Raw genomic sequence first — 14,194 nt, forward strand, 5'->3', positions numbered from 1 at the left:
AGAAGGTGCAGAAAGCAAAATCTGTTATTAGACCTTTAAACTAAAATTAAAAAGAACTCAAAACAACAACAAAAAACCCATTGTTCATTTCTCATGGAGAATTCAAACCCTTCACTGGCATGTTCCTAGGAATGTTTTTTTTTCTCTGCTTGCACCAATTAGCATCATGGAATTGTATCCTGGAGCACCATGGTGTTGTCCCGTGGGTGGGATGAGCTGTCATAGGGCTGCACACAGCAGTGCTGCTGTCCACACAGCCATCAGCACGAGGCTGGCTGTCAGTCTGAGCACGGGGGGAGCCTGCAGGGATAGGGAAGAGGCTCCTGAGGTGCAGGAACAGACCTCGTAGCCGTTTTCGGAGCGGCTCTCGTCATGCTGCCCTGGTTTGGAACGTGCCCCAGTCCTGCTGCTCCCAGCTGCCTCTGGGGAGTCAGCCTGCATGTCACTGCATACCAGCCAGTCTCTGGCAATGGACTGGGGGTAACCAGGCTGGGCCTCCAGGTCACTGTCCAGTACCTTCCAGTACTCCTTTCCCCTGAAGAAGTAACTTGCACCTGTAAAGAGATCAAAACCCAAAGGCAAAGTGAGCAGCGATGGATGCTCTCCCAGTGGAAGGGCACAGGAGCACTTGGAAGAGCAGAAGAGCATTCCCACCCCTGCTGAGCCCCAGGGAGTGAAGGCACATGAGATACTGCTGCTTGTTGCTCATACCCCCTCTTGCTGCAGGAGGGATGCTCCAGAAGATGATGCTATACCTGGCTGGGTCCTCTCATACCAACCAGGAGCCACCAGACAGTTAGAGGTGAATGGTGAGACACCTGGTTGGGTCCTCTCATACCAACCAGGAGCTACCAGACAGTTAGAGGTGAATGGTGAGATGTCACCTCTTCTGTGCTGGGTCCTAGAGCAGATGAACCTCCTAGTTTTGGGGGGGGTCAAGGCCCTGTGAACCCACAGCTCAGCACACCACACACACCTCTCCATCAGTGGACAGTCTTGGAACAGGGCACAGTAAGGCTGAGGACCTCACATACACGTTAAGGACTTGGGGTGCATACTGCTATCAGAACATAGTAAGGCTGAGGACCTCACATACACATTAAGGACTTGGGGTGCATACTGCTATCCCTGGGCTCAGATAAATAACCAGGGTGCTGAGAACCTTCTGCTCTCAGGTGCACTTTGTCCACTCTGAACTGGGAGGTTATAATTTCTCTAAGCAAGTCCCATGCTTATGGAAGATTCCTATCCATGGGAATGGCCTGACACTCTCAATGGTTTCGGAAATTCAGCTTGAGAAGCCTCTGGAATTAGCCCTTCCCTCTGGCTGGTTTAATGATTGCTATTACACCGTTAAGTTGCCACTAAATAAACCCTAGAAGTGCCACTTGGTTGCGAGTGAATGGCTGGTTGTAAACATCTCCTGTGACAAAATTTTTGTGGCTTTTCAGGGGGAAGAAACCACTGAGAAATCTCATCCCTGGAAAATAAGTCATAATTCTGGGGACAACATCTCCCTTTGAAGTATTTTCTGTCCACAATCCTTATATATCCAGCTGAAAATCCAATGACAACAAAATCAGTGAGGACCAAATCAGGCTATAATAGGATAAAAATCACTGCAAAACAAGATCAACTGTGTTCTTTTAATAAAATCAAATTATTAGCCCCCCCCGGGTATTTTTGGTTGCCTGTTTGAAATTACAAAGTCTTTTAGGGAGCAGTATGGGGAGCTCTGGCTGGAAGTCCACCTCCCTCTTCAGCATCCAGACACCAGGAACTGCCATCCCATCTGGAGCTCAGCAGTTCATGTCAGCAGACCAGGTCAAAGGGGCTACAGCTCAGTATAGCACTGAGTTTCATGTCTGTGTTTTGTGAATGCCATATAGACTCACCATCTGACCACCTCATGGCATCATCTAAAGGGCTTGGAATGCCCTTCCACAGGATGGTCTCTGAAGGGTACCCAGGATCCATCCTCCGCTCATGGTCATCATAGCGCCAGTAGAGATTGTCCTTAAAGAAATAAGTCTTGTCATTGTGGGCCCAGGAGAAAGCGGCGTCGATTCCTCCCAGTGGCAGACCGAAGTCTGAAATGGGCCGTGGGTATCCTTCCTCCACATTATTGTCTTTGAAGACCCAGTATCTATCTCCTGTGGAAAGGAAAGAAGCACAGAGCAAAATCACATTTACTTCACAGCCAAAACCAGCATTCCCCACAGCTGAGCTGAGCTGATGGCTCATGATTTGCTGTGATGACAAGCATCAGGACTGACCTCTTGGCATTTAAGAATGGGAATGGGAAGGGGTCAGCCCAGTGGGGAACCTCTAGCTTTGAATAGTTGCTTTTTTGTGTTGGGTTCTCCATGGACATAGCCCCCCCTTCGATCCTGAAAGCATGACGGTCCCAGAACACGAACATGTCAACAGTGTTAGTACAGTTGTCACTTTTAAGTATTTGGTGGAGGCATTTGGTTTTCTGCCCCTTGGATTTCTGCCTGACATCCAACTGCAAGAAGTTACATGCAGCTTATGTGGGCAAACTGGGCACATTCTGCCTGGTATTCAGCTCCTAAGAAGCCAAGTGCAGTCCCATTTTGGAAGGGAAATCATCACACTTTCTAGAGCCAGAGAGGCTGAAGGACCTGTGGATTTTAAGGGATGTAAGGGCTGGACAAATCCTATCTAAGCAGCTCACTGCTCTTCAAGTGTCCTACACAGGCACTGCCTCGGCCCTACCTTGGGTTGGAGAGAACCATCAATATGGGTTTTTTTCCCAGTAAAAATGAAGCATGACATGACTGGGCCCTGGTCTGTGGCAGAACAAGAAAATGAACCCAGTAGTCTCAATTCCTTTGTAATCCTTTAACCACTGTGACAGTTTTGCTGCTTGTACAAGATCTCTTCGGGAACCTGCAGTGTCCTTTTAGGTATTACACAACCTATTTTAAGGATCAGGCTTTTTCCTCCCTTGGTTTTCTAGAATATCTGAAAAGGCACTTAAACGCATGGGCATGTATCAGCAGCAGGACCTTAGAGGCCAAGGTAATTTGTGTGCTTTGGTTTCTGTCCAAGGATCAATGAAACAGCGCTGGAGGGAAAGAATGGGACAGTATTTTACAGATGGAAGTAAAATCCTGAGTTTAATGTTAGGAGCTAAGCAGGACTAACACACACAGAGCATGCATGGCCATGGAGTGTTCTGCCTTGCAGGGGCAAGATGCCAGTTCTGGCACATAGAATCATAGACTCAACCAGGTTGGAAGAGACCTCCAAGATCATCGAGTCCAACCCTACCGTGGTCACTAGACCATGGCACTATGTGCCACATTCAGTCTCAGCTTGAAAACCTCCAGGGATGGTGAATCCACCACCTCCCTGGGCAGCCCCTTCCAATGTCTGATTACTCGCGCCGTAAAACATCTCTTCCTAATATCTAACCTAACCCTCCCCTGGCAGAGCTTGAGTCTGTGCCCTCTTGTCCTGCTGCTGGTTGCCTGGGAGAAGAGACCAACCCCCACCTGACTCCAACCTCCTGTCAGGGAGTTGTAGAGGGTGATAAGGTCTCCCCTGAGCCTCCTCTTCTCCAGGCTAAACAATCCCAACTCCCTTATCCCTCCAGCTGGCCTCATTCCCTCCAGGAAGGAGAGTGGGGCAGGCTGCCTGAGGCAGCTGGACACACATGGCAGAGTTTTCCACATGCTGTTCAGTGGGGAGATGCAGGGCTTGGCACAGCTCTGTGGAGCTCAGTGTGCCAGTGGCCTGGGTCAGCTTTGGCTCTGCTGGGAAAGGCTTCTGTGAGCACAGAGGCTTGCACGGGACATCAGCCATCCCTCCAGCCTGGCTGGAGGAACTGAAACCAAATTATTGCTGCCAGAAGCTCTTGGTTCAGCATTTCTGAAACCAATACTTGCACCACGTTTGGAGCAGAGCAGTCAGGAGACAACGAGCAATTTCCAGCTGGGCAGCACAGAGGGCTGAGATGTATTTAGCACTTCAAGTGCACAACCTTTCCAAAACAAGTCCATGCCTGCCAGGGGCTGAGGTGACATTGAGTATATGAGTGGCATCTAATCACCATGGGTAGATGGTGTGTGGGGGACTCAGACATTTGTATAGGAATCAAGAGCTAATCTGTTCCTCCAGCTCTTCTGAAAGAAACTCGTGAGGTTTTTCAAATAAGAAAAGAAGATGATACCACCTGTTTTAAGGGGAAAAAAAATAGTAACAGAAATATAATTAGCAAAACCAAGCTCTTCAGTTTCATTTTTGTCCCCTCTATGACTTCTTCTCTTCTCAGCAACAAATACTAAAAAGACAAAAGGCCAAAGGAGGAACACGACACCTGTGAAGTGTTCGTGTGGGTGGTTCCTGCTTGTGTTTCATTCTTGAGAAGATCAGATTGCAGTTACATTTGGTTGAATTTTATCTTCAGGGACATTTCCCTCATTTTCTGGGGAACATGACTGCTACCTTTTGCCTGCCCTTCCTGCCAACTGGTTTCTCCTGGCCTTACTCATGGACAACAGGTCTTAGATGTGCTCTGAGAGATGCTCAGCAGTTGGCACTGGTGTCTCCTGCCTGCAGGAGGGGACAAAACACTGTCATGACACCCTAGCACCAGGCTTTGCAGCAGGGAGACACACATGCTACCTCCAGCACCGCGTTTGCTCTCACCTTTGAAGAAGACAATCTTGTGGTCACTGATTCTCTCATAGACTGCATCCAGGCTGTCCAGGTTGAGCGGCAAGCCCCGCCAGAAACGGTGGATCTGAGCCGGCTGGAGGGAGACCAAGTGCTTATTGCGGGTCAGTCTCCAGAAGTACTTGCCTGGAGGGACAGACTGGACATTACTGAACCACACTCAACCCATCTTCTCCCAGGGATGAGCACCAGACAGGAGGCAGCAGCAGGAAGCAAAGCGCATGAGATGGGAGCCATGAATTAGAGCCATCCTGCTTTCCAGCAGCAGCTGCAACCACGTTCTATTTCTGGCAGCCATTAGAAGAAATACACTTTTTTTGGATTAAAATATTCATCTGGACATTGCACTGGAGTTGTTGTACTCCTGTCCACGGTTGAAGCAGAGACACAGAGCTGGGGCAGGCAAGAGGAGCTTTTCATCTCCTCCCTCCCTCTCTGCACGGGACACCAGCAGCCTCTAGTGAGACCCTTCAAAAAAACATCCCTGTTCCTCCTTTCCTGGAGCAGCCACAGCTTCCTGCACACAGGGTGCTCAGCTGCTTTCAAGTTTGGAAATGTCTAGGATGTTACAAAGAAACACAGAAATTTGAGGTTTTTTTGTAAATGAAGACAGGGAGTAAGAAAATAGAGGAGGAGGAAACCATATTAGTAAATCCGGAAGGGTTGAGGTAGGGAAGGAGGCACAATTAAGGACTTTGGTACCATCTAGAGGTGCAGGACAAGCAGGGACTGCAGCCCTGCAGAGTTCCTGGGATGAATGCAGTGGTGGTGCCAGCAAACACACTTCAGCACCTGCAGCAGCACTGCCCCAGCCAGGAAAGAGTATTTCTGGAATATTTGGGGTATTTGTGGAATACTTTGGGTAATGGAAAAGGAAACAGATTTGTCCTCTGTGGAAAGGATGACAAACATTTTCCTGCTCAAAGAGCCTGACATGGAATTTCCCAAGGAGTCTTAATGCTTTTTAGGGGCAGCCCAAAACCCAACTCTGCACTGGCTCTGGGATCCTCAGCCTGAGGTTTTGCAGCACATTCCATGCTGTGTTTTCCCTGGAGAGCTCTGCACAGTGATGTGAGCTGGAGTAAGATGTCTAAGAGGCAAGTCTCAACTTTGTCTCATATTTGTTATTGCCTGTTAGAAATTATTGCATGTTATTTACATCTGCTCTTGCATGGATCCCCGAGGGAGATAAGCAACAGAAAGCAAAGACACATCTTCAGATTTGTATTCATGACACTCAGCCCTTTCTCCAGAGCCAGCAGATTGTGACACCAGCTTTTAAAATTTTATGGAAATTGGATCTTAGCCTAATAATGCAGGAGGCAAAACTCTAACACTTAAACATCTGCAGAGAGGGAGTTTTATTCTAATTATATGGATTTATATCATATTCTTGTTCTTCTGCTCCAGTTTGCATATTTGCTCTATCTGACTGAAACACACAAATGAATAATACATTCCAATATGGTAGGAATTGCCATAATTACAGATTCTTTTGAAGAATGTAGTAAAAAAAGAGGATTCAAATTTGGTGGCCATTGTACATCGATGGAAATATGTAATTAAATAAAGATGATCTCTGCATCTCTAATTAGCGAGGCACTAGGCACAGCCTGATCTTCACTCTTTTAGCAAGAAATACAACTCCACATAATTCCTTCTTTAGCAGATCAGTATCTGAACTCTGAAGTGCCCTGGGCTCATCAGAGACACGAAGGGAAGCCTCAGTGCTTTTGACATTTCAACCCTTTGTGAGCAACGGGCTCAGCGGGTGAGCAGCTGCAGCAAGAAAGCCTTCAAGCTACCCCCAAAGTCAGGCACAGCCCAAGCTCTGAGTTGAACTGGGTTTCTGATAAGCTACAAGGAAAAAAAAGGAAAATAAAGCAGTTAAGTAGCAAGGAATTCTGAGCATGATGGCCCCAGTCTGACTGGGCTTATGGTTTCTCATGGCCTAGCCTGCTTGCCAAAGTGCTGCTGTTGCATGAATGATCATCAGCCAAAGCTAGATCCATGGGGGAGTTGCTTCCATTAGCATGCAGAAATATCATCATTTAAAAAATAAAATCCCAACCCCACGTTTGTTTAAAAATGCTTCATTTAAACCCTGCTCTGAGTTGGCAAACTGAGCACAAGGAAAGTCAAGTGTGAAGTCCTTCTGCCGCCATACATGGATGATGGGTTGAGGAAATTGCTTTCTTTAATCCCATGTAATTTTGATCCCAGCTGTGTATCACACTGTTCAGACTTTGGCTGCCTCTGGCAAGACTACTGCACACACCATGCAGACACACACACAGGCCAAAGGTGTTTAAAACTTCAGGAGTCTGTAGTGAGGCACCTACATCAAAGCAAGTGGTGATTCCTGAGTGTGGACAACCCACCACTGCCTTCAATACAAGCCTGGGAGCTCTGAGGAGCTCCAGTCCCTGTGCCTTTGAAGTGGGAGAGGCTGCTCACCAGCTAGGCAACCAGCTGGACCAGCTCAGAACAAAATGTCCATCGATGTGGGGAGCTCAGCACGGGAGGTCATTAAAATCCTGCTCCAGAGATGACAACCCTGCTCCTTGGTGCCCAGGATGGTTTGGGGGCAGCAATGGGGGCTCTGAGGGAGGTGCTGGGCTCTGGAGCAGATGTGCAGCTGGTACCCACTGACCCAGTGCTCTTTGCATTTGCATTTTGGCCACAATATCCAAAAATAGACACTGAGATGAATTTCTCTTGACTTCATCATCTTTTTCCCCTCTGAAAGACAGACAGCCTTTTATCCTGCCACCAGTCCATGTCTCTGACTTTTCCTTCTTCACTGTGGCTTTTTGGAGCTGGCATCTGAACAGATAACATTGTTGAACAGCCTCTGTATTGTGTTCCCCTGAGGGCACAGACAACACCAAACTCTCTGAAGCCCTTTTGCCATTCTTGCCTGTGACCCAAGGCTCACACTGTGTTACCCAGATGGGTTATATATGCCTGAATGCTGCTGCTCATCCCCTGGGGCAGAAGCTTCCTCTTCCCTGCTGGATGGCTTTGGGGTGGCCAAATGGTGGCCAGAGAAGGCAAGAAGTGCCCAGTGGGCATTTTTACATCTTGGAAAGATGAGAAAGCAAGTCCAGAGAGTCCAGCCTCCACAGGCTCTGTACAGCTGAGAAGACACTGATGGGACCCTTGTCAACAGCCAGGCTCTCTGGGCACACACAGACAGCAAGTGTTCGCTGGCTCGAAACCAGATGGTTTGAAATTGTGCATACATTGCCTTTGAGCACAGCAAACAGCATTAGGGAAGGTTGGGAGGAAAGGAAGATTGGAGGTGTCCAGGCAAAAAGCAGTGGAGTGCTGTTGCTGCTCTGGTTACCCTTGGTTTAACCCCAATTTTGACTCTGATAGTGCAAATATCAGAGTTTAGTTCTTCACCAGTCCTGTGTGATCAGTCAGAGTACAAATTGCTGTCTGTCACGTTGGAGGGAAGCATTAATTCCCAGGACATGGCGCGTGGACACACACCCGCTCTGGTGTTAGGACACATCCCTGTGGGCACTGCAACAGCTGCACACCATGGTGACTTGGGCAGGTGGGTTTGCCTCTAGTGGTCTCTCCTCCCTAACCACCCACCAGAACCACAACCTGCTTGTGCCACTGAACTGCTCTTGGCCACAGGTCCCACAGGTTCACTATGGTCTGGGTTAAACGACACCTATTTTTACGATTTTAAAATAAATGGTGTTTTAGTTTCACTGGCTTTTTCTTTATTTTTCTTCTTTTTTTGCATAAAATAAATGCTTCATGTACTGCTCAATCTTTTGTATACCTCTACCTCATCCCATCTCCTCCTCCCTCACAGCCTCCAGGTGTATGAGATGCTTCCCTGGGTCTGTGGCCCCACAGCCCACAAACCCCAAGCCAGTTCATCTTCACCACCCACCCCAGCCTGGCTGACACTGTGCTGCAGGGTGGTGCTGTCACACCAATGCCACCTCAGGGAGACACAGGCACAGACCATGGGCTAACACTGCACTGGAGGTGGGTGCTCACCTTTGAAGAAGAAAGCCTCTCCCCGGATCTGGGCCACCGCGTCGAAGTGTGTGTTGCACCTGTTAGGCATGTCCCGCCTGAGCCTGTGGAGAGATGTTCAGGTGAGCATGGCCCAGGCAGGCAATGAGGGGCTGTGTCCCTCCAATGACTCCCATCCCATGGACCACACCTCCCTGCTCCTGGAGCCCCCAGCAGAACACCACAGGCTGTGCCCATCTGTCATTCCTGATGCTCAAACCCAGCCACGTGCATGAGGATTTTCCAAGGTGAGCTCAGGCAACCCTCAGCCTCGAGACAGCTTGTGGCAGACATCCCAGGACCTCCAGAGGCCATTGCTAGGAGTCAAGCAAGGACACACTCTACATCTACCAGCTCATGTAGCTGGTGAGGGCTGAGCTGGCTTCCCACTCCCCAGTGGCACAGTGTGGCTCGGTGGCTGCCCCAGGGCAGCAGGACACGTGGATAACAGCCAAGCAGCCTCTCGCTCCAGTGGCTTAGGATGTTGCTGCTCCAAGGCTAAGCTCCAAAATGCCACTGAGAGGTGACAGAGCTGCAAAGCAAAAAGCAGCTGAGCCTAAACAGAGGGATCTGGAGGAGCAATGATGCGATGTGATACCTGGTGAAAGATACCTGGTGAAAGCCACCTGGCAAGGGGCAGCTGAGATATGGAGCTGCTTTAACAAGGTGGGTGGGAAAGGCACTGAGAGAGCCACAAAGCCCATGTAAGAAATGATGACTGATGGAGGATGTGGAGAGGATGCTGGGAACATGCATGGAAAAGCTGCTGTGGGTGACAAGGAGGCATAAATCTAATCTGCTGATAGAAGAGTTGTGCTGGGCTGCCAGCAACAGCTCCACAGCCCTCTTTGGCCACAAAATGATAGATGTGGAGGTGAACTCCATCCACCCTCCCAGCACATAGGGCAGGAACAAGGGGTTGGCATGAACAAGTTTCCTGCTCCTCCTGCTGTTGGCGTGAGTTGATAGTCTCAGAGAAGATCAGGGAGAAAAGCTCTCATGTTTCTAGGTCAAAACATGGCCACACAGAGCCTTGTGGACAAGTGCCATTAAAAGCTACACAAGAAGAAAGATAACTAATGGCATTCAGCATGTTCAGAAAAAGGACAAGGAGGTGAGGGTGACCTGCTCCATCTCTGCCACTCTCACTTGGAGCTCTCCTGATATCTGGCAAAAATGTGTGTGACCATCAGTTCCTGCCTTTTTGTTCAGTGTCTCTTAACTGTCCTGCTGCCCTGTAGTAAAACAATTTGGTAACTCCAACATTTATTCATGAGCTAGATCCAGAAATTCCTTTAATAAGGGTACACTGGTTGCTTGATGACACTCAGTGTAAGCAATCCTTTGCCAATGCAAACCTGTGTTGGAGTCAGGCTATCAGTCTACTTGTTCCAATATTCACCAACACAGGCACATTAGGGAGTTGCTCACTGTGGAAAGATTTAGCTAAGTTATGCTTGTGCAATTCAGGATACTGCTGAGGAAGTTTGATTAAAATTCCAGCAAGAATGAATTTACTTAAGGGTGATGGGGACAAATCTCCATTAAGATGAGTAAAAACTTGAGTCTTAGGGAAATATTCAGAGGTCCAGAGAAAAATACCAGAGCCAGAGTGAGCAGGATATTGATGCTTAAGTGGAGCTTCACTGCTGCACATCCTTTGCAGGGAAGGAACAAACATGACTTACGGGACAGTGGAGCGGTTCTCTGGCAGCTCTGGCAGGATAGGATGGTCATCTGCTTTGCCTACTTCAGGCTTGGCTGTGGGGGACACAGATTCCCTGACTCCTATGTGGAAAGACAAAGAAGCAGTAGTAGGGAACACCATCCTCCCCACCAGCTCCACTCACCCCAGAAAACAGCTATTCCAGCATGCCCCATGGCAGAAATGGGCCAGAGCCAGCTGAGGGACACAGACTTACCATAGAGCTGCCAGATTCGGACTTTGTCCTCGTAAGGCAGGTCATACTTCAGAGGATCCCCCACAGGACCTTGGTAGTAGGGTCTCATGATAGACTCTATGGCAGAGATGTGGGTCAAGCCAATGGCATGGCCAAATTCATGGACAGCTACAGCGAATAGATCCATCCCATGAGCATCTGGAGATAAAGACCAAATTGAAATAAAAGTCACTACATGCTGATTGTATTTGGGAGATCTGGGTGGACTGTAAGAGGAAGTATAGGTATATGTTGGATGAATGGGAAAGAAAAGCTTTGGAAGAGGTGAAGTTTGAAAAAGACATTTTTCTCCAGTTGGAGATTGAAGAGGATCCTATGAAAATGGAAAGCAAGGCAGACAACAGCCCACACCAGCCTAGAGATCACCCCTCTTATTCCCTGATGACTGTTGGCACCCGAGATAGAGTTGGACAAATGGCTGAGACAGCAACCACGTCACAACCATCTGCCATCCCAGCTAACCAACACTGCAGGAGCTGGGCCAGAGCAGTCACCCCCTGTATCTCATGCCTTCCTGCTCCAGCTGCTGACACAGTCCTTGTCTTGCCCAGAATACCAGATTTCTGCAGCCACTAGCCAGGAGCCCGTCAGAGCCTGTGCTAACGAGCCAAGCCATGTGCCAAGGAGCTGGTGAGTGCCCACAGTGCCTGCCCAGGGCACTCTGTGGGGCTTTCCCTGCCTGCATTGCATTGGCATCACACACTGCTGTGCTGGCCAAATCCATCACTCCCACCTTCCTGCACGCACACAAACACAGAGATGTTCACCTGCTCATCCGTCACCAACCTGCTCATCTGACTGCTGCCCTGGCAGGGATAGCTGACCACTTCCAGCTAGTTGCTAAAGGATTTGCCCATCTTCTCCTGTTCCACACCTTGTGCTGGCAGGGTGTGATGCAGCTCTGGCATCTGCTTCCGTGGGCAAACACTTTGATCCTCACACACCACACTGGGCGTCAGGGAGACTTTGTTGAACATCAATGCCTCCTTTGATGACTTCTTTTTACCCCAGTCTGGGCTATCTCTACTATATTCTCTTTCTCAAACTTCCTTATCTGCAAGCCAAGCCATAGTGCCTCACATTGCACCCACACACAGACCCAGCCTATCCTCTCCAGAGCCTCAGACACTCAGGTCAGGGGTTAATGTTCACTTCCAAGCATACACCACTGATCTCAAAGCAAAGGTGAAGCTGATCCCAGAGCTATATGGGACTGATCCTGCTTGGTGCATTCCCATCACCCAGCCCCAGACAAGCCAGGCCAAGTGCCTTTGCAATTGCTGCTCCTCACTTCACAGCAATGCCCTGCAGAGCAGTACCAGAGGGCAGCAGTGGTTTGAAGTGTGGTTCTTACAAAGATCATTATTTCAAGTATTGTAATAAACAGGCCACTGCCTGTTGGAGGTTGGAAAGGTCCTTGTGGATCTTGGGGAAGTGTCACGTTCCCTGAGCATGGTCAGAGCCAAAGGAGATGTTGCACAGAAGCAGCTCTGGCTGATTCTGCACAGTCCTTTGTGCTCCCCACTGGGAGGGGAGGTGTTGGGGGGGGGGGATATATTTGCTGAATTTTGCCTTTTCCTTCATGACTATTATATACAGTGTCTGCAAACAGACAGGATTTTTATAACCTGTTCTGTTTTCCCCAGCACTAGGAGAGAACAAGACATATGCTCTCTGACATTTTAATGCCAAACTGACAACCTTGGAGATATTTTTATATCACCTACCAAGTTGTTGTTTTTGAATCACTAGGGAGAACAAAATAAATAAAAGATGAAGCTTGGCTAGCTCCAAGACCTTCAAAATAGAGGGCAGCTTTCTCGCTCTCAGACTCATCCTCTCATCCCTTGGCAGTGCTTGGAGGGACACTCCCTGTGGGAATGCCAGCCCTGAGCTCACTCCTTCACACCAGTTTCTTTCACAGTGAGTGTTCCCAACCACCAGCTACAAAAGGGGCACCAATCCTGACTCCATCACTAGCACATCCTCTATGGCAAGCTACAGACTGCAGTGCTTGCCTCTCCCCTATAGGTCTGCAGAGCACAGCTGCTATTTTTGTTCCTTCCCAGTAAGAGCCATCAGTTGGGGTTGCACAGCAGCAAGAACCAAAGAGCAGGTGTAATCCTGAAGGATCAACCTATCCAGACCTTAGCCTTCACCACAGACCTCCCCCAGCATGTCTGGTGAACACTTTTGCCCATGAACACTCAGGGGGATGGATGGAGGTCAACCAGTGGGCAGGAGGAGAGGGGTGGGGAGGAGGAAGGTATTAGCTGGTTTCAGAGCAGACAATTAGGTGTAAACAAAGTCATTAAGCTGAGGCAGCAGGATCCCACTGGGAGTCTGGTGGAGGAGGAGGAGGAGGTGGCGTGACAAGTAAATTAGCAGCTGGTGGCTGCAGAGAAGACACTCTGTCAAGTGTGCCCGACATGCAGCTTGGGGACCTGATCCCCATAATGGGGAACACTCACTTCTGAAAGTCCTTCTGCTTATTAAATCTCTGCTCTAGCCAAATGAGAGAAACTAAAGATAAAAAAGAATAGAACTGTAACTTGTAACCATCCTGATTTCAGGTAACAGGAGATGGAAGGAAAAAACTAGTGTTCACAGGGGGCTTTTTTCCTGCAGAACACCGAGCCCTTTCCAGGTAGGTCAGCTTGTAATAAGCTTTAAAAATAGGAAAGTGGGACATGTGGCAGTAAAGCCACCCAAAAGCCAAAGTCAGAGAACACAGTTGCCATCTAAAAGCTCCAACAGCCACACAGCCAAATTGTGACCTTCCAGGTCCCAGAAGAGATGGGGACTCTGGGTGGACAATGGGGAGCTCTGCAGCTGCTGACATGATGGGGAGAAACATGGAGATGCTGTTGAGGCTTCCAGGAATACAGAAGGTCCTGTTATCATTTTGCTAGCCAGGCTGAGGGGGGAACCAGAAGGTGTTGGGATCCCCAAGCCTGGTGTATAGGTGCAACAGAGGTTAAACCAGTCTAACCCTCAGAACAGAGGAGGGAAACTAGGTCCCCTGTTGGGATCCCTGAGCCTGGTGTACAGGTGCAACAGAGGCTAAACCAGTCTAACCATCAGAACAGAGGAGGGAAACTAGGTCCCCTTGTGCTTGGCTGCAGCTCTCCCACTCAGACCTACCTGATGATCGGAAGGTCCAATACTCATCATCATCAAAATGAGTGTCCCCTGCTGTGTGGTGGTCTCCAGGGAAGAAAGCATGTGCCACCGTCCCACCAGGCCCATCAAAGGGATAGCCATCATTGTGATCTGCCTTGGAGAAGTCTATCTGGATGTCAGCGTTGTTTCCTGCCACTTCATGGAAATTCAGAGGGGTAATGTCACTCCAGACCTTCAGGGCATAGTACATCAGGGCTCGGACTGTGTCGTGGCCCAGGTGGGACTCTTTTGGGAAGGTGCGAACTCTGGAATGAAGAAGGCCAAAAAGTGGATAGGTCAGTGGCATGAAAGATCACTGAGGA

The 14,194-nt window shown here is 49.0% G+C and overlaps 1 protein-coding gene across 1 annotated transcript in view; it reads right to left on the minus strand.

The window, feature by feature from the left end:
• Positions 1-219: 219 nt before the first annotated feature.
• MMP17 (matrix metallopeptidase 17 (membrane-inserted)) overlaps positions 220-14,194 on the minus strand; it is a gene marked incomplete at its 5' end in the record, with an annotated part of 23,674 nt that continues 9,699 nt past the window's right edge. The window contains 7 exons of the mRNA XM_009077297.1: positions 220-554; positions 1,896-2,153; positions 4,678-4,830; positions 8,731-8,813; positions 10,437-10,536; positions 10,671-10,847; positions 13,854-14,137. Coding sequence (XP_009075545.1) covers positions 220-554; positions 1,896-2,153; positions 4,678-4,830; positions 8,731-8,813; positions 10,437-10,536; positions 10,671-10,847; positions 13,854-14,137 — 1,390 coding nt within the window. The remainder of the gene's footprint in view (positions 555-1,895; positions 2,154-4,677; positions 4,831-8,730; positions 8,814-10,436; positions 10,537-10,670; positions 10,848-13,853; positions 14,138-14,194) is intronic.

The sequence above is a fragment of the Acanthisitta chloris genome, unplaced genomic scaffold, assembly GCF_000695815.1.
Source record: "Acanthisitta chloris isolate BGI_N310 unplaced genomic scaffold, ASM69581v1 scaffold646, whole genome shotgun sequence".
Lineage (NCBI taxonomy): Eukaryota > Metazoa > Chordata > Aves > Passeriformes > Acanthisittidae > Acanthisitta > Acanthisitta chloris.